At 33.1% G+C, this 23,660-nt stretch overlaps 3 protein-coding genes across 4 annotated transcripts; 1 reads left to right on the top strand and 2 right to left on the bottom strand.

The window, feature by feature from the left end:
* The first annotated feature begins 3,916 nt into the window (after positions 1 to 3,916).
* LOC123924494 (mitochondrial uncoupling protein 5-like) lies at positions 3,917 to 5,726 on the top strand. Its single transcript, XM_045977400.1, has one exon. The coding sequence runs from the start codon at positions 4,358 to 4,360 to the stop codon at positions 5,318 to 5,320; it is 963 nt and encodes a 320-aa protein (XP_045833356.1). The 5' UTR covers positions 3,917 to 4,357; the 3' UTR covers positions 5,321 to 5,726.
* A 4,296-nt stretch (positions 5,727 to 10,022) lies between these two features.
* On the bottom strand, positions 10,023 to 15,261 carry LOC123924493 (ATP-dependent 6-phosphofructokinase 5, chloroplastic-like). The gene is made up of 13 exons (XM_045977399.1): positions 14,785 to 15,261; positions 14,601 to 14,691; positions 13,627 to 13,700; positions 12,716 to 12,827; positions 12,332 to 12,427; positions 12,109 to 12,210; positions 11,925 to 11,999; positions 11,679 to 11,819; positions 11,464 to 11,580; positions 11,275 to 11,379; positions 10,878 to 10,958; positions 10,629 to 10,757; positions 10,023 to 10,525 (listed from the first exon to the last, which is right to left on the bottom strand). Exons 1-13 carry the CDS (start codon positions 15,078 to 15,080, stop codon positions 10,358 to 10,360), a joined length of 1,587 nt encoding a protein of 528 aa, XP_045833355.1. The 5' UTR covers positions 15,081 to 15,261; the 3' UTR covers positions 10,023 to 10,357.
* Positions 15,262 to 17,109: 1,848 nt separating this feature from the next.
* LOC123924491 (GLABRA2 expression modulator-like) lies at positions 17,110 to 22,519 on the bottom strand. 2 transcript variants are annotated; one of them, XM_045977397.1, is made up of 5 exons: positions 21,962 to 22,483; positions 21,770 to 21,871; positions 20,591 to 20,862; positions 17,460 to 17,633; positions 17,110 to 17,318 (listed from the first exon to the last, which is right to left on the bottom strand). In XM_045977397.1, the coding sequence occupies exons 1-5, from the start codon at positions 22,233 to 22,235 to the stop codon at positions 17,274 to 17,276; spliced, it is 867 nt and encodes a 288-aa protein (XP_045833353.1). In that variant the 5' UTR covers positions 22,236 to 22,483; the 3' UTR covers positions 17,110 to 17,273. The 2 variants fall into 2 exon arrangements, with proteins under 2 accessions (XP_045833353.1, XP_045833354.1); XM_045977398.1 differs by having other exon boundaries at positions 17,110 to 17,633; positions 21,962 to 22,519.
* Between the last annotated feature and the right edge of the window lie 1,141 nt (positions 22,520 to 23,660).

Below are 23,660 nucleotides of genomic sequence, written 5' to 3'. Positions count from 1 at the left end.
TCTGACCAAAGCATGTGTCTATTTTCTGGATGTAGTGAAGTTGATGTCCTTCTTTTTTTTCTTTTTCTTTTCTTCGTATTTCTAGTGGCAAAGTAAAGTCAAGGAATAGCATTTCATCCCCTCAAATGGACGTTTACTAGTTCCTTCTCTCAAAAATTGCTAGTATTATTGTGTTGTGTCAACCACAATTTTTCTATTCATTTTGACCATGATCTCTTCCTCCAATTCCAAATGCCAATAATATTCAATTTTAAAGGACATTTATATTGAACAGATATAATTCTATAAGCCTCTCTTAAGTATTCATGCCCAACCCATATATATGTAATAATTAATTAACATGAAAATATTTGGTAGACTACACAGGGACGGATTTAAAGACCCCTCCCTCTTATAAGTAAGTAAATACTCTCAATTAATACTCATGCATAAATTAATCATATACACACATATCACATGAATATAATTTACTCCTATTAAAACAACATGCAGTTTCACACATACATCCATTAATCTTTAATCAGAAAGTTTATACTACATATTAATAAAAAATAACTATAAATAATTTTAGTCACTAATTTTATATCAAACGGCTACGGTGAATAATTGCCCACGCAAGTGGTTATTGCGTTTAATCCAACTCCCATATTATACGGCCAGTTCGAATTTTGAATTTTTATGAGAAAATTTTTTTTTAAAAAAATCATCGAAATTTTTCGAGAAAAAAAGTTTCTGGGAAAAAATTCTCGAATTTTGAAATTTTTTCGAGAAAAAAGTTTTTGAAAACAATCATCGAAATTTTTCGGGAAAAAAAGTTTCGGAAAGTTTCTGGGAAAAAATTCTCGATTTTTTGTCGAGAATAAAGTTCTAGAGTTATCTCGAGAAATTTCGGAATGTTTTCAGAAAAAAATCCTCAAACTTTTTTCGAGAATTTTTTTTTGAGTTATCCCGAGAAAAAACTGTTTCGGAAAGTTTTCGAGAAAAATCATCGAATTTTTTTTTGAGAAAAGAGTTTCCGAAAGTTTTCGGGAAAAAATCCTCGAATTTTTTTTGAGAAAAAGGTTCTGTAGTTATCTTGAAAAAAAAAATGTTCCGAAATTTTTTGTCAAAAAAGTACCGAAGTTTTTCTCGAAATTTATTTCAAAATTTGTTTCGGAAAATTTCCGGGAAAAAATTTATGGCATTTTTCTCGAGAAAAAAAGTTGCGGAATTTTTTTATTAAAAAAAAGTTTAGAAGTTTTTCTCAAAATTTATTTCAAAAAATTAATATTATATTTTTGCTTTGTTTTTATATTTTTGTGAGCCGATAATAAACCTCATAAGATCATCCACAATGGAGCACTTCAACTTTGAGTATTTAAATGGGTCTCACATGGACACATCACTAATTAATTATTTTTTAATAATAGTACCTAATAGGTACTCAACCCCTCCAATGAGGCACTTCTTAAAAAAAATTCTAAAATTGGTCTCATCAATAACCTCACATCATTACAATAACTTATTATTTAATTATCTATTTTATAATATAAATTGATTGAATGATAAAATTACAAAATTAATATGTACTATTTTTTTTATAATTCGAAAAAATAATTAAAATTCAAAATTTAATTTAAAATAATATTGCCAAATTTTAAGAATTACACAATTAAAAAATAATTTAAAATAACATTACATAATTTTAAGAATTACACAATTAAAAAATAATTTAAAATAACATTACATAATTTCAAATATTGTGTTTTTGTGATGTACCAAAAAAATTGTTTTTTTTTTTATAAATATTCATTAATTAAAATTGAATATATAAAATAAAGTAGATCAATGAAAAGAATATTTTAATGAAAAATAAGATGGGTCCAATAGGAGAGAGTTCTTATTTTAGAAGTGATACCTAATATATACTCAAATTGGTGGTACTCTAATGATAGTACCTAATAAGTACCATAAGTACCTAATAGATACTATACAATTGAAGATGATCTAGGGACCAGAGTCAAACTAAAGAGGCCTAATATGAAATAGAATCAAATTTACTAATGGGGGCCTAATATTTTGGGGCTGGAAAAGAAAAGGACCTTTTCATATGGGGCTTTTTTTACGGCTCTACCGCTATTGACTTTTCATCAAGTCAAATGCATCCAATTAATAAAAAATTGTGAAATCCAGCTAGGTGTCATTTTTAATTTTTAATGTGCACATTTGCAACATGTTGTCAGATTTAAAATCACCTGACAAAAAAGTGTTGCGTCACTTGTAAAAACACCAAAAAAAAAAAATATTAAATCCATTTCGATTTTTAAATTTGAGATAAAACTTTTGTCAAGTCGCATGAGTTTGGCTCAATTGGTTGGACCCACTTTAAGGGTGGAATTTCTAGCCATTAGGCTACTTGACAAAAAAAAAAAAACTTTTGTCAAATTTTTTTTAGATAAAACTTACTCTAAATTACTCCATCAAATCTAAATTACTCCATCAAATATAAGGTAACGTTTAACCTAACTTATTTCAAACTTTTTATTCGATAAAAGGAGAAGCTACACCAAACAGATTTTCAAGAAGTTTTTGATAAAAAAGTAGTCGCTTAATTTTTATGAATAAAATACATAGATAAAATACCTTTGAAGTTGACGATTTTTAAACGGTTATAATAATATTTTTATGTAGCGTTGATCTCTAACTCATTTGAACTTTGTGTGGAATATTTTTCATACAAATCGATGGAATAATTTGAGACAAAGTTGAGACATATGTTAAAGTCACTAGACGGTCCAGTGGTGAGTGATTTGGGTAGTATGCTATAGGTCTTAGGTTCGATTTTTTTTGAAAAAAAAAAGTTGAGACATATGTTTTGTATGATTTTTCTGCCACAAATTTGCTTGAAATACACAAAATCAAACAAATCAAACCTGAGTATCTGACTATTTGTTTACACATCTTAAACCTATTATCAGGTAGACGAATTTGGTGTCAGGGATTTTCCATTTTTTAAAGAACTTTAGAATAATATCCAATTCAGAAAATGAAATTCATTATGCACCATAGGAGTTAAAATAATGCAAGCAACACAATCTACACACATTCCAATAGTACATTATATATTAGTCAAAATTCATGATAGTTCATCAAATTTATATAACATGGTTTTTTTTCTTTCTCCCAAATACTATATAGCATGATTTTATTTTATGATATATATATATATAGGAGAATGTTTAAGCCATTTCATTTTTAAAAAAATGCTAATGAATCTTTTAAGTATCTTAAATAGTATTTTGTGAATTTTTTTATGCAAATTTGTGAAGTCAACATGTTTGTGGACTTGATTGGAGTTTCCTAGCACTAAATGCCGCTGACCAAACATGAGAAAACGTGTTCTGACAATCAACATGTTTTTATATACACCATTCGCGTTTGATACTTTTGGCTTCCTAGCACCAAATGCCGCTGACCTTTTAAAAATAGTTCAAAGGATCATGCATAGCAATATCGCCATTTAAAAAGGATTAGCGGCGCAACTTATTGTCCGTTTGTCTTTCACTCACACTTAATTATTTTGGATATTTTTTAAATAAATAATTTTTTTAAATAAAATACTTAAAGAGTACTCGTTAGTAAGACCTTTATTTTTAAAAAGAGAATGTTTAAGCTAGTGGTAAGAAATTTTGGTGGTATGCATGAGATTTTAGGTTAGATCCTCTTTGGCTTCATTATAACCAAAAAAAAATCCAAAATTACCAAAAATAAAATTGGAAGGTCCTACCACGCGTTTAATAAATATTAGTGCAAGATTTGATTTTTTAAAACAAATTAGTGCAAGATTTGACAAAGATATTTTTATTATTTCTAATTTTTTTTTTTGAAAGAATTTATTATTTCTATTTTGTTACCTTGTGGTTGTGTACTTGTGTGTGGCTTGTGACCGTGACAGTGCCAGCTTCCACAATCATTCTTTTCCCTTTAAAACACACCTGCTATAAAAAACCCCTTACCCAATGTTGTAACTCCAACACAAACAAACCTTTTTATGTTTCTCGTTTTTGTCCCAACAACGTTTCTTCTTTCTGTCACATGTCTCATATACCCCTAACGTTAGTAAATCTTGTTTCATAGATCTTCATTCCCAACCTAAATTCCAATTAGTCCTCTCTTACAATCTTCCTATAATTTGATTCCCTATAATTTCGTTACATTACATTCCCCTAAATCACTAAAACAAAAAACAAAACGTGTGTTATTATTTCTCTTTCACAATATATATTCCCGATAAATTCTCTTGACAAAATCAAACCCAACCCATCTCTTTAATTCCTTTGATTTTTTCAAAGTTTCTGACTTTTTCACAAAAACTGTAATGGGTGTTAAGGGTTTCGTCGAAGGAGGCATAGCCTCTGTCATTGCAGGGTGTTCTACACACCCTCTTGATCTCATCAAGGTTCGAATGCAATTACAAGGTGAAAATACTCAAAAGCCCAATATACCCAATATTCGACCTGCACTTGCTTTCCAACACGGTTATGTTCCTCCGTCGCAGTCATCTGCTGCGACGGCGATACCCCGTGTTGGTCCAATTTCGGTTGGTGTTAAATTAGTTCAACAAGAAGGTGTAACTGCACTTTTTTCCGGCGTTTCCGCCACCGTCCTCCGCCAGGTTCTTTATTCGACCACCCGGATGGGACTCTATGAAATGCTCAAGAAAAAATGGTCGGATCCCAATTCCGGCGGTACTTTGCCGTTGACGAGAAAAATTGCGGCGGGGCTGCTTGCCGGTGGGATTGGCGCGATGGTCGGTAATCCAGCTGATGTGGCAATGGTTAGGATGCAGGCTGACGGAAGACTTCCGTCAGCCCAGAGAAGAAACTATAAGTCCGTTGTCGACGCCATCACAAGGATGGTAAAAGACGAGGGAGTTACTAGTTTATGGCGCGGTTCATCTCTCACGGTTAACCGCGCCATGTTAGTTACGGCGTCACAGCTGGCGTCATATGATGAATTTAAGGAAATGATATTGGAAAAGGGATGGATGAAGGATGGGCTAGGGACCCACGTGACAGCGAGTTTTGCGGCAGGTTTTGTGGCGGCGGTTGCATCTAATCCGGTGGATGTGATTAAGACAAGAGTGATGAATATGAAGGTGGAGGCCGGATCGGCGCCACCTTACTCCGGTGCCATTGATTGTGCTTTGAAGACTATTCGTGCTGAGGGTCCTATGGCTCTTTATAAGGGCTTTATTCCTACGATTACAAGGCAGGGACCTTTTACGGTTGTGCTGTTTGTTACGTTGGAACAGGTTCGTAAGTTGCTTAAGGATTTCTAACTTCCATGATGATGAAGAACGTTAAGAATGTTCTTTAAGACAGATTTTATTTTTAGATTTAATTAAAGATTATGATATGTGTTGTTTAGCTTAGAGATTAATTCCAATTTAATTAATTAGCTATGATTGTTACCAATTGTGATTGAATTTTAGGACCTAGTTACTTATGGTTTTGGTATACTGTGAGAAATTATTATATTTTTTTATTGATTTTGTTTTGGAATTTTGAGTTTATATAGTTTGATTAATTGACGTGGCAGAATGACAATGTTATCACGAGCTTCGTATTTGTTTATGAAAGAAAAGAATGTGATTCTGCTTAGGAGTTTGTGTTCTGAATTTTCATCTTCACCATAGTTGTTGAAGAATCAATTTATGAATCTTCCAAATTCATATTCAAGAATTTTTCGGTCAATCATGTTTTCTTTTTCCATTGAGAAAGACATATTATTTTATTTTATATTTTTTTATCGAGTAATTTGATGGATAAAAATTTACTTTTTAAAATAAATAAGTGGATGTATCATAAAAAAATGGATGCACTTGACTTCAAATACTGTTGCATATTACTACATTAAGTGTGCATATTACAAATACACAGGAAACATATATAACAAAGTTATTTTAAAGAAGTCAAATTCTCTTAAAGAAAAAAGGTAGATGGATAGTCAGAATTATACTTTAACAAGGTGAATAAATGAAGTGTTTGATTGAAACTGTGATTCCTACATATATAATATGATGTTCATATCAATTGAGCTTAGTTTATGGGGACAAATTTCTCTACATTTATTTATAAACCATTCAAATGGTAGCCAATTTCCTACTACTAAAATTTAAAGGACTAACTTGAGTTTATACTTTTTCCTTACCTTTATCCAACGAATGAAGGTTTAATTGCATATTTGGTCTTTATCTTTATTTTAGGTTTTAATTTGGTCCCTTACGTTTAAAACGTTTCATTTTGGTCATTTTCGTCAAATTTTTGTTTAAATCGTCTATGTGGCTAATAGATTTGCGTACACGGACAACTTAGAAGGATATTATGTGAAAGTTTTAGAAGAAATTAACTCAAAATTTAACGAAAAGTTAGAAGAAATTAACTCAAATTTTAACAAAAATAACGAACTTATGTTGATATCAATAACATAAAGGACCAACTTGAAACTTTTTAAACTTGATGGACCAAATTAAAACCTAAAATAAACATAAGGGATTAAATATACAATTAAGCCATCAATGAATTAAAGGAATTTAAATTTTCAAACTGTGTCTCTACATTTTAGTAACTTTAGACATATTTCATATAGATAAGTGAGAAAATGAGAGAGAAATAATGTTCAGATATGTAAATACAAGATTAATATAATGGATGGGTTGCTCTTGAGATTCCATGAGTACTACTACAGTTCAAATACACTAATACATTGCTTACAATAAAATGGATATATATGCCTCCTTTTTCCTTACTAAGTGCCTCCTTTTATAGTTATTCATTCCTTGACCTAATGGGTCTTTCCTAAGATTTGGATATCCAAGCCCAATAAGCTATGACATTAATATTCATATATGCAGCTCGTTCGTACAGGTCACGTGGAGTTGAAACACACACAGATCACGTCACTTGTCCATGTAGATCAGATGGAGATGGAGAACAACTAGTTCACGTTACTATGTTCGTATAGAATGTGTGTCAATCCAAGACAAGGTCTAAATTACTTGCATAGTCGAACTAAGGGTGAAGCTTAACATGATCCAAATGACCATCATGAGCTTGTCATGATGAAAGTTGATCTCAACATGTCATGGATGGTCAAGCTGAGCTAGACATGTTGAAGGTGAAGCTCATGGTCGAGCTGAGTTAGGAAAACTGAATGTGGAGCTCATGGTCGAGCTAAGTTAGGCATGATTCAGGTGGAGCTCATGGTCGAGTTGAGCTAGACATACTAAAGGTGGAGCTCATGGTCGAGCTGAGCTAGGCATGTTGGAGGTGGAGCTCATGGTGTAGCTGAGCTAGAAATGCTGAAGGTGGAGCTCATGGTCAAGCTGAGCTAGGCATGCTGAAGGTGAAGCTCATGGTCAGCTGAGTTAGACACAATAAGGTGGAGCTCAAGGTGATATGGATGGTTAAAGTGTAGTAGAGTGTATATGGTATGATCATCCATACTAGTCCACAATCCTCCAAACGTCGAGCTTGTTAAGGCGTAGATGTTTATTCTTCATTGGATCGACATATCTCAGTCCATAATCCACCAAACATCAAGTCTATTATGGCGTGGACGTTTGTTCTTCATCAGATTGACCTTTATCAATCCACAGTCCACTAATCACCAAGTCTATATTATGACGTGGACGTGTTCTTAATTGGGTAAACCTATACTAGTCCACAATTCACCAATCGTCAAGTCTGTTAAAACATAGATGTTTATTCTTCATTGTGTCGACATATCTCAGTCCAAATAAGATGAAAGAGAGTTTGTTGGCAAGATATATAAAGAAAGGTTGAGAGTATTAGTGGTTCCTCCATAGAAATTAAATCCCAACCCATAAAGAACTTGTGATACAAAATGCTCATAATAATCAACAATTGCATGCTTTTCGATTTGGATCATCAGCTGCCAAATTTTCTTGCAACACCCTCAGCTGCTTTATTCTTGGCCGTTATATTAAATCTATGGTACATATATAAATTGGCAAAAATACAATAAAACATAGAAATAAAATACTATCTCTATTTCACCGACTCCTCTCTATTTCACCCATCCCACCACAATATCTTCTTCATTGATTTCCTAATTGAATTTTTCAATACCGACACTAAATGAACATGTTTGAGGACATGATAAAAATGAATCTAATAATTTTTTTTATAAGCAGAATTAATATAATAATTTCTCTCTTATACCAAACAACACATTAAATCTACTCTATTTCTCACATGTTTCTCTCTTCTCAAACTCCCTCTCGCCTTTTTTCTCTTTTCTCATTTTCTTCTCACAACCAAACATACCCTGAAAGACCTTTTTGTCTGAAATACAAAAGTTGCCAAAATATCATACATTGTTAAATAAAAAACAAATTAAAATTTTCTATTTTGTCTCATAAGTGCAGCTCAAATGGTAGCTAGTACACATATAATTGGAGTGGTTGGAGTTCGAAACCCGAATTCCACATTTATCCACATTTAAATGTGTGAGTCTAACTACTAAGCTACTAACAAAAAAAATTAAATAAAGGAAGCATCTACATGAAAAATTCCGACATGGATACTTCCTTAACACCTCATTCTTACATTCAACCAATTAAAATACTACACCACATTAAAACTAAAATAAATAAATAAATTAAAATAATCTCTTGTATTAACTAACATTCTCTTTCTCTGCTCTCCCCACTTTCTTCTATTTTTCTCCAATCTCCTCTTTTTATTACCTTTCTCTTTCACCAATCTCCTCTTTACGAAGGGGTCATTTTTATTTTTAACTATTACCTCGTGGCACTAATTACAGATACCGTAACTTTTACATTGAAAAGAACATTATTTGTACTTTTAAAAAAGTAAGATTACACAAGTTCTAAAACTTTTATACCATGTTTAGATCCTTAACTAGTGTCCGGACACTAGTAAGCATTTTCCTTATTTTTAACCGATCACACAACCCTCAAAAGTAAAAATGATTGCACCCAACTACCCACTAAGTATCACCACTGCCCCCATCAATTTTAATTTTTTTCTGACAAAACTACATCCCTTAATTTCTCATCATGAATCAATCGTCGCCATATTTCAATTTGTATCACATCCACAAAATGAATAACCTTCATTGTAATTGTAAGAGTGAGATCAAATAAGTAACCTTTCTTAAAATCAAAATTAAATAGAAACGAAAAACTGAGAGTACATAGAAGAGCAGCAGAGAAGAAGAAGATCGGTGCCGCAATGGCTTTTTTCTACGAATCTTCACCAAACAACTGATTTAATTAAAAACAAAAGGAAAGAAAAAGAGGATTTAAAGGGGAAAAGATACATCATCCGTCCCAAAATAAATGATTTATTTTTCACTTTGTATACTATTCATTTAATCTACTTTGACCATATTTTTCTGTTAATATATAAATGCAAAAATTAACATATGAGATGCTATTTGATTTGTCTCGATGAATATTTTCAAAATATATAATTTTTAATAAAATATAATATACGATATTAACGATTAAAGTTGTACCTTGGCAAACATGACAGTAGTCAACTATGTCATTTATTTTGAGACGGAGAAGTAGAAAAAAGTGGGGAGCGGGGAGAGAGAGATTAGTTTTTTTTTGACGGGGAGAATGATTAGTTAATAAAAGAGATGATTTTAATTTATTTATTTATTTTAGTTTTAATGTGGTGTAGTGTTTTAATTGGTTGAGCATAAGAATGAGGTGTTATCCATGCAAGAATTTCAAGATTGGTCCCCTTGTATAAAAGCATATGTCACAAATTCTTAAAATATGTGCATCTATTTATACACTAAAAACTATACTAATGAAGTCCCCGTGAGCTGAGCTCAGTTGGTAGGGACAATACATTATATATGCAGGGGACCGGGGTTCGAACCCCGATCATCTCACTTATCCATCTTAAAGGTGAAATTTCTAGCCACTAGGCTACTTAACAAAAAAAAAAAAACTATACTGATGAATTTCAAAAGACTACACATGTTCATGAGCATATGTACTTCCATTAAAATTTAGCCCTTAATATGGGAGAAATAAATGTTACAAATCAATCAAAATTAAGCATATATTGCTTGGTGATGATACAACTAAAATGGTGATTTGAATGCCAGAAGGCAGTACTATGAAACTGCCATGCTATACAAATAAATAACCAATTTTTCCAAGGAAAAAATGTTTTTCTTCCTATTATTTTCACATATGAATGTTTCGACAAATTTGCTAGACATAATTTGAAGCTATCTTCCTATAATATAATACTCTTTGGAGGTTTGAAATCGAAAACCTCTTGAATTTATTGGAAAGGGAGAGTAATTATCAGATGAAGTCAGGTTGGCCGGTTGAAGTTAAGCAACGATGCCACATTCGACTGTTAGGGTCCACCAACCGGGGATGCAATATTACTTCAGGGATTGGGAAGTAAGCGTAATGAGTGTTACATAAGCCTACTGAAATGCCGCTATATCCTGCAAATGCACCATGAACCTGCAATGCAATAGCAATGAATCAATATCGACATAATTTCACAGTTTCAAATATCTTTGTTGCCATCGTAACAATTACAAAAGGGAGAAAGAGAGAGACTAACGGCATTTTGTCCAAGTACAGTGCATAAAATTCCATCTGATGCATTTGCTCGACATGCACGGATCATGTATGTAGGATCAATATATTTTACATCAGCATGAACACCGATCTCCTTGAAATATTTTTTTGTCTGAAATACAAAAGTTGCCAGCATTTCATAAGTTGTCAAATTCAACAATGTACATACATTCCATCATCATATATCAACCACCTTAGTTTATTTTGAGCACCATAAACCATTAATACAAACCTCTTGTTGAATATATACACCAATATCTCCAAATACAATATTTCCTGATGCATCTTTAGCATTAGTGTTTTGAAGTAAGTTCTGCAAAAAAAATTATCCGTTAGCCAGTTTCTATGTTTGAATGTAAAAGTCTTCAAAGAAATTTCAGTAATAATTTTTGGTAAGGTTGCTAGAGAACATTGTTGTCAATTGCGGATAGCAGAAAACAGTAGTTTGTTCAAACTCTGCTACTCTACCGTGCTATAGCTGCTATTAAACATTTTGTATTAAATAGCATATTGCAGAACGATAGCAATTTGTTGAAATTCCGTTACGCTATAACCGCTATTTGACAATATTGTAAGGTAATGACATGAATTACAACTTGCTAATTTGTTAATTAGAAATCGAAAATCACCTGTCCAGCTCCCTCTGCTACACAGACTACAGCGGATCCCTTCATTTCTAGAAGGTACTGAAGATGCCTCAATACACCATGAGGGCCATGTAAATTGAAAGGTACCTTTGAACCACAGCCAAAACTCGTATCAGTTTATCATTACTATGAAGAAAGTCAGACCGTCCGATTAATTTTTATCATACATACCTCAGGAATCAAACATACGTCAACCTGTCCACTAGATAGGGAAGCCTGCATTGCTATGAACCCGCTACTACGGCCCATCAACTTCACAACCCCAATTCCATGATATGCACTGTGTGCCTAATAAAATGAGGTAAGAAACACTAATATTTTAATGTGAACTGAATAGAAACAATTACTGCACTGAGTTGAGTGACAGAGAATATGATGTAATTTACCTCAATGTATGCAGAATTTATTGCTCTTTGTGCTTCTTCCACGGCAGTATCAAATCCAAAAGTTTTATCCATCAATAGAATATCATTATCAATAGTTTTCGGTACTCCAATGACAGATACCTTGAGCCGTCTTTTGCAGCACTGAAAAAATAAAAAATCTCATCAATTTCAATGAATAGTATGATTCCAACATATTTTTTTGCACAAGAAACTCGAAATAGATCAAAAGTCTAGAGGATTAATAACCTCATTATGAATTGCATTTGCACCAGCATGTGTGCCATTTCCACCCAATACAAAAAGCATGTTGATCCCTCTCTCCTGAAAATCAATAATACGATAATATAAGTCAAAATTATATAATACCAGCATGTATCCCATGAAATCATCAAGTAGTTTTTAATGGATTAGATCGATCAGAATCACTTACCTCCAAACTATCCACTATATCACTGACACTAGGTCCTCCTCTTGAAACTCCCAACAAGCTCCCCCCAGATAGATGAATATTCTGAACTACTTTCCTCGAAAGCTGTGAATGATAGCACACTATAGTTAAAGAGGTCGTTGGGAACTCGTGTTCGACAAACTATTTCTTTAGATAATCAACTGATGTAAAACCAAAAACGGCAAGGAGGGATGCACGAGCTTACCGGAACTTCTGTCAATTCTTTGTCAGAAAATCCTCGATAACCAAAAGGAATCCCTACTATCTTTTTTACACCATATATTTCAAGTGTGATTACAATCTGCACGTCATAATAACATATTAAAGACGATTATATCAAAGCAAAAAATAAATTTCAAGTCGGTTGGTCAATAGCTTACACATTAGCATTTTATTCTGCAAAACAATTTAGTGGTGACTAATAGTAATAGTCAAGAAAATAATAAATATAATAAGTACAAATTAGAGTGTTACTTTTCTCCAACGACTTTTCCCTATCTTAACTTTATTTCAAATGCACATGTTAGAGTTCCCTCTTTTATAAGAAAAAGTTAAAGCTTTCTGAAAAATAACTTGACAAAAAACTAACCTGTCTGATGACATCATTAAGACCAGGGCAAAGCCCTCCACAAGTGACAATTGCAGCCTTTACTTCTTCTGGTTTATAGTATATTTTTTCCCGGGGCCCAGCTCGATGAACCCTGCCAAGATTTCAGAAAACTCAGACCATATAAACTAATAATCGAAAAACAACATTTAAATGTAAATAATATTTACTAGGATATTGAAACCAGAAAATAAAAGTAACACAACTATCTTATAACCTAGAAATAGAAGTTAATTATTAAAGAAGCTCTAAGGTGATTATGCATAAACACACTCTAATGTCCAACAAATTTTATTAAGACCGGCAATGTCGTATGGGATGTAGTGTTGCGCAATAAAGAACCAACACGAGAATAAAATAAGCGTAGCGGACATGAGGATGTTGCGTTGGATGTGGTAACCCTACTAGACTAGACATGATAAAGTTAGAAATGACAACATTAGAGAGAGCTGAGGTAGCACCTATCATAGAAAAAGATAGTGGAAACTTGGCTTAGGTGGTTTCGGAATGTAGAGAGAAGACCTGTAGGTTTTGGGGTAGAACCCAATAGAACAAAGTTATTCATCAAGATAGTGGAATAAGGCTTCTCTTATTTGTATCTATACATTACTAAACAACGCCAGAATTCAATCAACCAAGAAGGAGGTTTACCACCAATATTACATCCAGCGTGATTTTAGTAAGACATTTTAAGAATTATAGTATGAGCAACCAAATGTTGAAAAAATACATTCTCTAAACAGCATTTCAAACCTACCTTCTAAGTAACAATCATATATAACTGACTGATATATGTTTAATCAAACACTAAAATAGTTTCATTAATAAGTGACGGATATATGCTTAATCAAACACTATATTCATGTTTAAAATTGCAGAAACAAATGCTTTACCATTGTTCAACCCAAGTACAATTGGGATCAATGCACTCAGCACCAGCAGATTTAGGCGACGAATAGTTTATTGTCTGAAAGATCAAAACAAACAGAAAATCAGCATTCAGAATCACATCATGATCTTGTAAAGTCTTTTAAGCATCTTAATCACGAAGCACATGTTAAGTTCTCAATTCAGGATGAAGTCTTATACAGTTCTTAGGTTTTTGGCTTAACTCAACCAAACAAAACTGAGTTGTAAGATAAGGATTGTGTAAAGATCTATCAGCCCTCTTTTAGTCATATCTCTAGTCGGTGTGAGACTTGAGTTATTCCCAATACATCTCACATGCATAGACGATACAAGTGGTGACAATTGTCTAAAATTTACAAGCCCTACTACGTCATATCTCTAACCAATATGAGACTTGAATTTCCCCTAATACACTACTTCACGGATCTAGGATAACTTTGGTATCTTTTAGGTTTTCAATCCAACAAAACCAACTTGTAAGGTGATGAATGATGATTGTCTACGCTATAAGCTCTATTTAAGTCACATCTCTTTTTCTTTCTTTGTTTTTTTGACGCATTAAGTCACATCTCTTAACAACCTAAAACTTAGGTTTTTCTAATAATAGTAGTGTAGTGTGTCCTAACATATAAAGATAATTCCTAATTCCACAAAAAACTATTGAAAACAACATGTGTTGATTAAGCTAATTAACTGTTAACAAACTTAACTTAGGCTCTCTTTGGATCGGTTTGTTTGAGCTTATCTACCGACATAAGTTTTGTGAGACTGTTTCGGAGAACTTAGCTTAATAGCATATATAAAAAAAATGATCTTTATTTGATCTTTTGCTATAAAAATAGCTTATACATAAGCACTTATCATGATAAGCCCTACTGCTATAAGCTGCAAATAAGTTGTTTATCGAAACCGGCCCATAAAACAACATTAATTAAGAGAAGAACATAAACAATCATACCTTAAGAAGCACTCTATCATTGTTATTAATGTAACCATGCCACTCTTCATCCAATGAATAATGACCTGGAATATCTTTACCAATAGGGGTTCTATAAAAACAAAATACATGCATTACAACAACATATAATAAATAAATTTCATTATAATTAAGTTATCCAAGTTAACTGAAAAAAGAAAGAAACCTCATTTTGAGACAAAAGGTAGAAGGAATAGGAGGAGTATCAGGGAAAATATCAGTAATATGAGGAAGACGAAAACGTGACTCAAAATCTTGCTGAAACTTGATTTTCCAATCAGGATCATTGAAATCAATGGAAGTTGAAGTAGAATTAGTGTGTTGTGCAAAGATGCGGACATTGTTGAAGAATCTACGGGGGAAAGAGTGAGAAGAGAGACGGAGTAAAGAGGAACGGTTGTGAGGAAGATTAAGGGAAGGGTTGTTGTTGGTGGTGGTGAATGCGTGAGAGATTGAAGCCATTAAAGAGTGTGAAATCGGAAGGAATGTATGAGATGAAGTGAAGGAAGGAACGGTGGAGGATCGGAAGGAACAAAGAAAAGACTGAGACGACGGAAACAATGAACAAGTTTGAGTTTGTTTGACTATGAAATCGAGGACACCGGTAAAATTGACCTTTGATTGTGTTACACTTACACTAGTAAGAGTTGTTCTTTTTTACCCACTTATTGTGGTTAGTTATAGGTTTTTTTTTTACTAATTTACTTATCTTTTACTGGCTGTTAATTTCTTGTTTGTTTTTAAATACACTTATCTTTATCTTTACTTAATTCTTGTGCTTCATGATATCTATGATTCGTTTGGATTAACTTATTTTTGAGCTTGTATAAATAGTTTATGCAAATTTTTATGTATTATTATAAGTTTGTCAAAGTAGTTTTTGATAAAATAGCTTATAAAAATACAATTTTCATTAGTGTGAACTTATAAAATAATATAAAACCTACTGTAAAATAAAACAACATAAAACCTAATTTTTATTGCATAATCTATTTGCATAAGGTCAAAAATAAAGGTAATCCAAACGGACCCATATTCAAATTTGATTTGTTTAAGGGACCTTTGATGAAATCGGGGTGTGCATAGTTGAACTCAATTAAGATGTAATTAATTTAGCTGATCCATGATCTTATTTGTGTTTAATTGATATTTTTAATTTATATTTATGTTGTTGATTCTTATGTTATGTCGGTGTACTATGTTGTTAAATATGTTCAAATGAAAAGTTCATGTATTATGCACCATGTTTTTTTGTATTCATGCAGTTTGCGTCCTAAAAATTGAACACTCAAAAGATACATTTCGAGTTCTAAAACTCAAATGGAGTATTTTTGAATTTTCACGGTACACGAGAGAGATTTCGGGGGAGGAGAGAGAAATTCACTAAAAAAAATGGATTTGGATTCTGTGAAGTTGACTACATGCAGTCAATAAATATGTACCGTCTGATCAGACGACTCGAGTTTTAAGATCATATTTTATATCTAAGTCGTTTGATCTTAATGGGACGGTCAACAAGTGACCGACTACACTGTAATCGATAAATTTATGACTACATTGAACCACGGTCCAGAAAACATATCTAGAAAGAAAAAATAGGCGGGTAAGGTTTGATTGAACCCGCTTAGCCTTACCAAACCAAACCCACACCAAAGTAAAAGAAAAACCCAACAAGAATGATTTTTTTTTTTGTCTTACTCAAAATTAAGAAAACAACAACATAGATGGTTTCTCTCCCACCACCCCCACCATGTTTCTCGTCTCCCCCCCGAAAGTAAGGCAAAAAAATTCGAGAAAGTCAACTCGAAGTATTTTTCAAGTGGAAAAAATGGAATTTTTTAAGTGAGAAGAGAAATGGGTGGTGGGGGGGAACCATCCACGACATACATCATTATACACAATAAAAATAATGTTTCTTTACTCTCTATTTTCCAGTTCTTTTAATTTCTTTTTCCCATAAAGGATAATTTTGAAAGCTTTTTATCTCATACTTTTAATAAAGGATAATCAAGTTATCAAAAGACTAAAATTGAGAAATATCTATGCATTTGATTTCCAAGCATTTTGTTTGTCAGTATTCTTAATAAGTAATAAGTATTGCTGTTTCTGGATGGCCAAATAGTAGAATCTCAGTCACAGTCCTAAAACTTCTGAGAAATAAACACGGCCATTTTCAGAGAACTTTGGTAACATTTACTGAGTATTTTGTTTTATAGTTTGACGTATTTAATTGAGCTAGTTAAACAAAAACATATAAAGTAAGAAAAAATTCATAATTTCTATAATCCTCACATTACACACGCTTGAGATACTAACTTAGTGGTAATAGTTTAGCATTGTAATTTGTAACCTCAAATTATCAAGTTTAAATCCCTAAGAAACAGTTGTAAAATAGTCATTAGTACCACTTATTAATTAAAAACGTCTCCCTTCCTTCCACCCCAAAAAAAGAAATTAAATTCTGGCGTGAAACTCCATCTCAACAAAATTCTTTGGAAAAAGATTCCCATAAAAATATGAAACCAATCCATAATATGAAGCTATGAACCTTTAAACAGAGGAAAACAATAGTTCACCAACTATAATTGCTAACTAGTTCCGTTACAAATCTGACGCAACAATACGAGAAACAGAGAAAATCCAGACACCATTTTTCTAACTATTCCAATCGATCCCCATAAATGGTCCGAGGTATGAATCCTACAGTAAATTCATATCAACAAAAATGCCAAAAATTAGCTGGTTTATCAACAATTCCAAGCCTACAGTATAAAGGCATGACATATATTTGCTGGTTTGAAACTAGAATGTATAAACAGACTATGCTTCTGACAATATTACTTTGCCTGTTTGAAGTGCATCTTGCAGGAAGCCAACAGCGGTATCATAGTTCAAGAAGCCCATAAACCAAAATTCATGATTGTCGACAGAGATCACTTGGATGTACTTTTCAGCAGGATTAGCATTATTACATGAAGGATTCACTGCTTTTAGCTCATGTAGTGGAATGACTACCTGCAATCATCATAATATGCCACATCAATGGGAAATATATCACTTGATGCAATATTATTCTAGATCACAAAAATTGAAATGAAAAAGAGAGGAGTAAGTGTTATGTTATTATGCAACATGTTCTGAGCAATATATGTTAGTAGCATGTAAGAATTAAGCATGGATTAATCTTTTTAAACTTCGTAAGTCATTGGGACAGTGTTGTGTAATTTGAATTTCTTACCGAAGGAATCCAACCAAGACCGTAAAATAAAATTGTGAGAAAGTAAGAAACCTGAGAGCAATCTGAGAAACATTATTTATATTCTACTAATTTCAGTGGTCAGTTCTAACATCAATAGAGTTTGCATTACAGCTGAAGACAGCTAACTAACTCTAACAGGAGAATGCAGATGAATGAAATGAAGGGAGAAGAATTAACAAAAGCTCATTCTTATTCATGAAATGTAATTTGGGTAGAAGGCTGATATATATAGCTCAAGCCAAGGTGCACAATAACAGGAAAATAAAAGTAGAGAATCATTACTTCCTAACCAACTCCTAATTGTTTGTAACCGCCAGTGATGACAGCAGTGGAAAGCTTGCAGCACATGCAACCTCTCCCTAGGAATAGAAAATTGGAACTCAAGTAACTCCATTCTCCTTTAACAAAAACTACTAAATGATGTTACAGTTGTAATAGACACAAAACTAATTGCTATCAGTTACAAAAGCAAACAGTTCTTGTAACTGAAATGGATGAGGGACAGAAATAGAGATAGAGCAGAGGTCTATGGAGGAAGAGGTGTGAATCTAGCCTATGAAGAATAGGGGAACCGAAATTTATTAAACAAGACAACCTTAGAATTGTACACCCTGACCCTGCCATTTTGGGGATAAACATTTTAACTTGTGATGATTAGGATTAGGACACAAATAACGATAGTGTGCACAACAACAACCTATAGAAAGGTATAGTAAGGGGACTTGTGAAATAAATTAACAAAGGAAACATCAACTTTTACAGATGTAATAGGGAATCAATTGATAGTTAGACCTGGCCTTCTAAAAAAAAATTGATAGGTTAACCTGTGTAAGGAATGTATTGTTCCAGATATACTAGGGAATTGATTTGTAAGTTAAACTACAAAACTATAGCGAGGAATGCATGGTACCAAAAATCTGAAGGGCAAGGAAGCTTGAGTCAAGAAAGATAAGCAAGCTTTAATTGTGTGTCAATGCTTGCACTCAATGATCCCATTTTGGTGGCGATGTGTGTAGAGATAGATTATAAGATAAATGATCCCAAAAAGGCATCAATAAAGGAAATGCAATAAGGAAAAACCACCAGAGAATGCCAGCATAAGTGCAGGCCCCCTGCAAATAACTGATAAGTTCAAGAGGTTGTGCAGTACTAAGTAGCTGGAGCAACGGAGAAAACAAGGTGCTTTGCCCATGCAGCATGCAGTACAAAACTGCAAGCACCTTTATTATTAGAAATGACATATTTTAAAGTTTGAAAACAAATTAAACTAGGGTAGAATGTGAACGTCCAAGCCTACAATGTCATAGACTGTATGTAGTGGCTACTGTATTTGAAAAACCAGTTGTAGTAACATGAACAGTTAGAGTGGGTAAATCAGAAGCAGAAACACCATAATCCGTCACTAGAAGTTGCATACATTGGAGTGCCTTGAGAGACCAGATTGAGAAATGTTTTTTGTGAGATTAGTTGATGTGAGCATGTGTGGAGGAAACATAAAGGAACGGACTAAAGAATTGAGGAACCTTGATTTACCGAGGAAGCCAATACCAGAACACCAGCTCTAGATAACATTGGAGCATCTGAGCATGATCCTAGAAATATAGTAAAGGATAGTAAAATGCAGGAGAGAAATCCTTGAAGAATGGTGTATTTCATATTCTATTGAACTCGGTGACAAATTGTTACATTTATGGAGTCAGCAGTACAGTTGAAGAAGACTTAAAACAGCCGGCTAAATCTAACAGAAGCTGTTAGAACTTACAACCCTTTGACAAACTATGAACTAAAAGCTAACAGTTACAAATAATTAGGGCATAATCTACTTAATCACAGAACAAAATGCAGAACTACAAGGGTTTTAACCTCCAAAAAACCTCAGTTCATAGACTATGCCTTATTTTCTCTAATTACCACAAAGTAACATATACCTGTCAAATTATACAGCAACTAACCCTTTCTACAACTGAACTGGAAGCTGGCCAACTAAATGAGGCAACTATATCTCTAATAATAAGTTCCTTTTAATCCGGGTTTCACCTTGAGGTGGCCACGTGCTTTGGGAAAATACTGTGACAGTGAGAGAAGGAGTTTAACAGCAATAAATGATTGAAATTGGTAATTACACCTGATAAAATGAGTGGTAGTGGTAGATAGTAGGAAAACCAGTCATTTTCCATTAATTCTCAGAATTAAGACTGCCTTTATGTTGGTAATACAGCCAGCTTAACTGAAATTGTTTTAACTGGCTTTGCATTTTAATAAACGGAAGGCAAGTGGATGTGAAAAATAAGTTGTTGCAAGTTTTGGAAAACAGAAAAATTAAGGTAATTAGGATTATTATTTTATAAAGAAGGAAAATAAATAGATATTCTCAGTTTTTAAGTATTATTTAAGAGTTGGTTAAAAAAAAGTACTATTTAAGAGTAATCCACAAATCAACTGAATTAAAAACCACACTAATTGTCTAATGTTTCCTAAAACAAAATAACTCTACTAATGTTTCCTAATATTGCGATGCATATCAATAAGAAGTAAAAAAGATCAAACTTAATAACACTTCTCATCATTAACACTAAATTAAACATAAAACAGCTCAAATAAATATTATGAAGCCACTCAGATAGACTACACCAAAATTTTGTCGTGGAAAATAGCATTTCATGATGTAATGCCAATTCTTGCCCTTTTCTATGATTGAGCACCGAGTATGTACCTTATAATAACTCCATTCTGTTCTGTCCTCAGATTTGTACGAAATAGGATTGTCACTAGAATATGCAATCTTTGCTGTGGATATATACAAAACTCCCATTACAGGACCAGCTGATGTGGATAGATAACATGCAAAAGAATTCTGAAGCCGTTCGTCTGGAACAGTCTCAAATGTACTAAGGAATATCTTCTCATATCCACCTTCTGCCAGGACCTTTGTTCCCTGGGCAATTCTTCCCATAGCAGCTTCAGCCATACTAGGGCTTGTTTTCACTTTAAACCAAAGTAACATAAAAAGCAGGCTTCAGTTATTTAATACAGAACATTCATGTGGATAATGAGATAGTGACAAAAAAAAAGCATATAAGACAAAGAAGATCCGTCAAGTTCATTGATTGGTAAAACAGAAACAGCAAAACAATATGCTCGGGAAACAAAGAAAATGATGACACAAAGAAAACGTTCAATTAAGTTATACAACATCAGACAACAGCTTCTAAGATCACTAACATTGGAGAATTCATCACTAACATTTATATGGATAGACCAAACCAACCCAAAACTCAAAATAGAAAATCACTAAAACGATCATGAACATTTGAACACTGTTAAAATAACTCAAGAAATCATAGACCCCCTTAAAATTATGGACCGCATTATTACTAACATATACCCCCTTAAAATTATGGACCACATTATTACTGACAAGTATTTTATCATAAATATGTGATCATTCTTCTATAAAGGGACCAATGGTAGCTGAGTCTAGCAAAAAGACTAATTCCCACAATATGATGAACCGTGTTGCGGTCCTTAATCAGTAATCACAAAAACCAAATGCACATTTTTATTTTTATTTTGTATTAATCATCTTATACTCAAGGGATGGAGGCCCGGTAATCCAGAGTTCAGACATGAGGTAAGTAAAGTCTGACTAAGAATTGTTTCCACCATGAATCAAATTCCTGAACGATTCATCCTAGCTAATTGAGCCCAATGCCTTGGTTAACATTTCTAATAAATACATATAAAAATCTCAATCATACTTGAATTTGTACAACTCTAATAATTATTTTCTTAATTGGTTACTCCAATGTATCATTCAATTTACATCTACTTCAGAACTAAGAAACAGAGTAACAACAATAAACAAAGGACTAAACACAAACAGAAAACGTACAATGCTGCCAAGTATTTCCAGCAAGAGTCTCGGCCTTTCGAGTTGCCTCTCCCACCTTCCTACCCCATCTTCCAAGCACATTACGAACAGTCACCACCGTCTCTGATCACAATCAATAACAAAATTCAATCACACACAAAACAATACACATGCAAATCAAATTCAATTATTCAAAATCAGCGGAATACTAACCCATGACATTGAACGGAGGTGGAGATTGATTGAAAGAAGGAGAAGAATTGAAGTAAGTCGAACGCTGTCCTCGAGGAGAAGACGTAAATGTCGTTTCCGTAACCAATTCAGGACTCCAATGTACCGATTTCTTCAAGCTACCGGACGAAGATACTGTACCTTGCGATTCCGATCCAGATCCTGATCCTGATCCCGATCCAGATCCATTGACTGCGGCGGAGTCACCGTTCGCGATATGAGATACGATTTCCGATTCCGGCTTCGGTTGATCCATGGTGTTGAATTCAACGGAATACGAAGTGGATTATGGCGGCGCGTGAAAGCGCGTTTGGAAGTGAAGTTTCTAGATTAGGTATTTATTTATTTGTGAGTTGGAATTTGGAAACAGAATTTTTGGTTGGGAAGAGTGAGGAAAGGGTAAGAGAGAAATGGAATTAGTTGAATCTGTTCGCTTTTTTTTAGCGCGAAGACATTGGATGGGTTGTTTTACGTCCATGAACTTTCAAGGGCATGGGAGTAAAATTTATGAATTTTTATTTCATTTTTGAATTTTATTTTATATTTTACAAACAATTTATGAAACTTATGTGTATTCAATCGAGATTTTAAGAGACTATTTTGTAAAAGCAAAAACAAATAATCTCAAAGATTATAATTGTATTTATTTTTAAAGGATTTATAACACAATTTTTTTTTACCAAAATATAACACAAATTTTTTAAATTTTAAAATATTGAAAGGACTTTATGGATTCTTAAAAACCATATTATACTCTTCTCTTGGAGTTTCCTCCTAACCAATCACATTCTTTTCTTGAGATTTTTTAATTTTCTTTCTTTTTTTGACGGATTCAGATTTTTTAATTTTCAAAAAATATAATGATTATAAATTTAATTTCTTGGTGAAATAATTATTTATCAGATTTTAATTATTTTGATGTTGAATTTCAAATTGCTAAAGCTTTTTCTACTAAGAAATAGAGATTTTCTTATATTCAACGATTGATCAACCTTTTATATACTCATATTTGCTACCTCCATCACGATCTAAATAGACCAAGTTCATGCATATAGCTAGTTTAACCATGTTGTTGTTGTTGTTGCTGCTTATTTTATTAGATGCATCAATAGTGATACCCCTAAATCTTTTTTTTTTTTTGTTATGAAAAATATTTAGGGTGGGGGATGGTGCCCGGTCCAAATTAGGGGTGGACAACGGATCGGTTTGGGTCGGTACGGTATGGGCCCAAAACCTCAAACCGCCCCAATCCACGGGTGAAGAAGTGTTGTTCATATCGAACCATTGTTGGGATTCGGGTTAAACGGGTTTGGGTCTAACGGGTGGATTCAAGCGGTTTCAGACAAAATAGATCTTTAAAAAAAAAATCCAGAAAATATTATCAGAGAATAGAAGAAATGAGAAAACCAAGAAATTCATCACAAAAAATTACAACTTTTAAAAACTGAACAAATAAAATAAAAATTACAACTAAACACAATTGAGAGAAGGAGGAATGAGAGGGAAAACATGCGGTGGCTTCTTAGATCTGGCTTTCATTTGCAAAAATCAACTTCATGGAGATGATTCATGAGACTTGTTGGTCCGCATATATTTTTTTTCTCTGAGAGAACTTTGTTGAGGCAAAATCCTAATTTGATGTTTTAAAGATAACAAACATCTTAATTATATTTTAAGTGAA

Source organism: Trifolium pratense, linkage group LG4 (genome assembly GCF_020283565.1).
Source record: "Trifolium pratense cultivar HEN17-A07 linkage group LG4, ARS_RC_1.1, whole genome shotgun sequence".
Taxonomy (NCBI): Eukaryota; Viridiplantae; Streptophyta; class Magnoliopsida; order Fabales; family Fabaceae; genus Trifolium; species Trifolium pratense.
The sequence above is the reverse complement of the archived record's forward strand: the minus strand, read 5'-3'. Positions and strand labels throughout refer to the sequence as shown.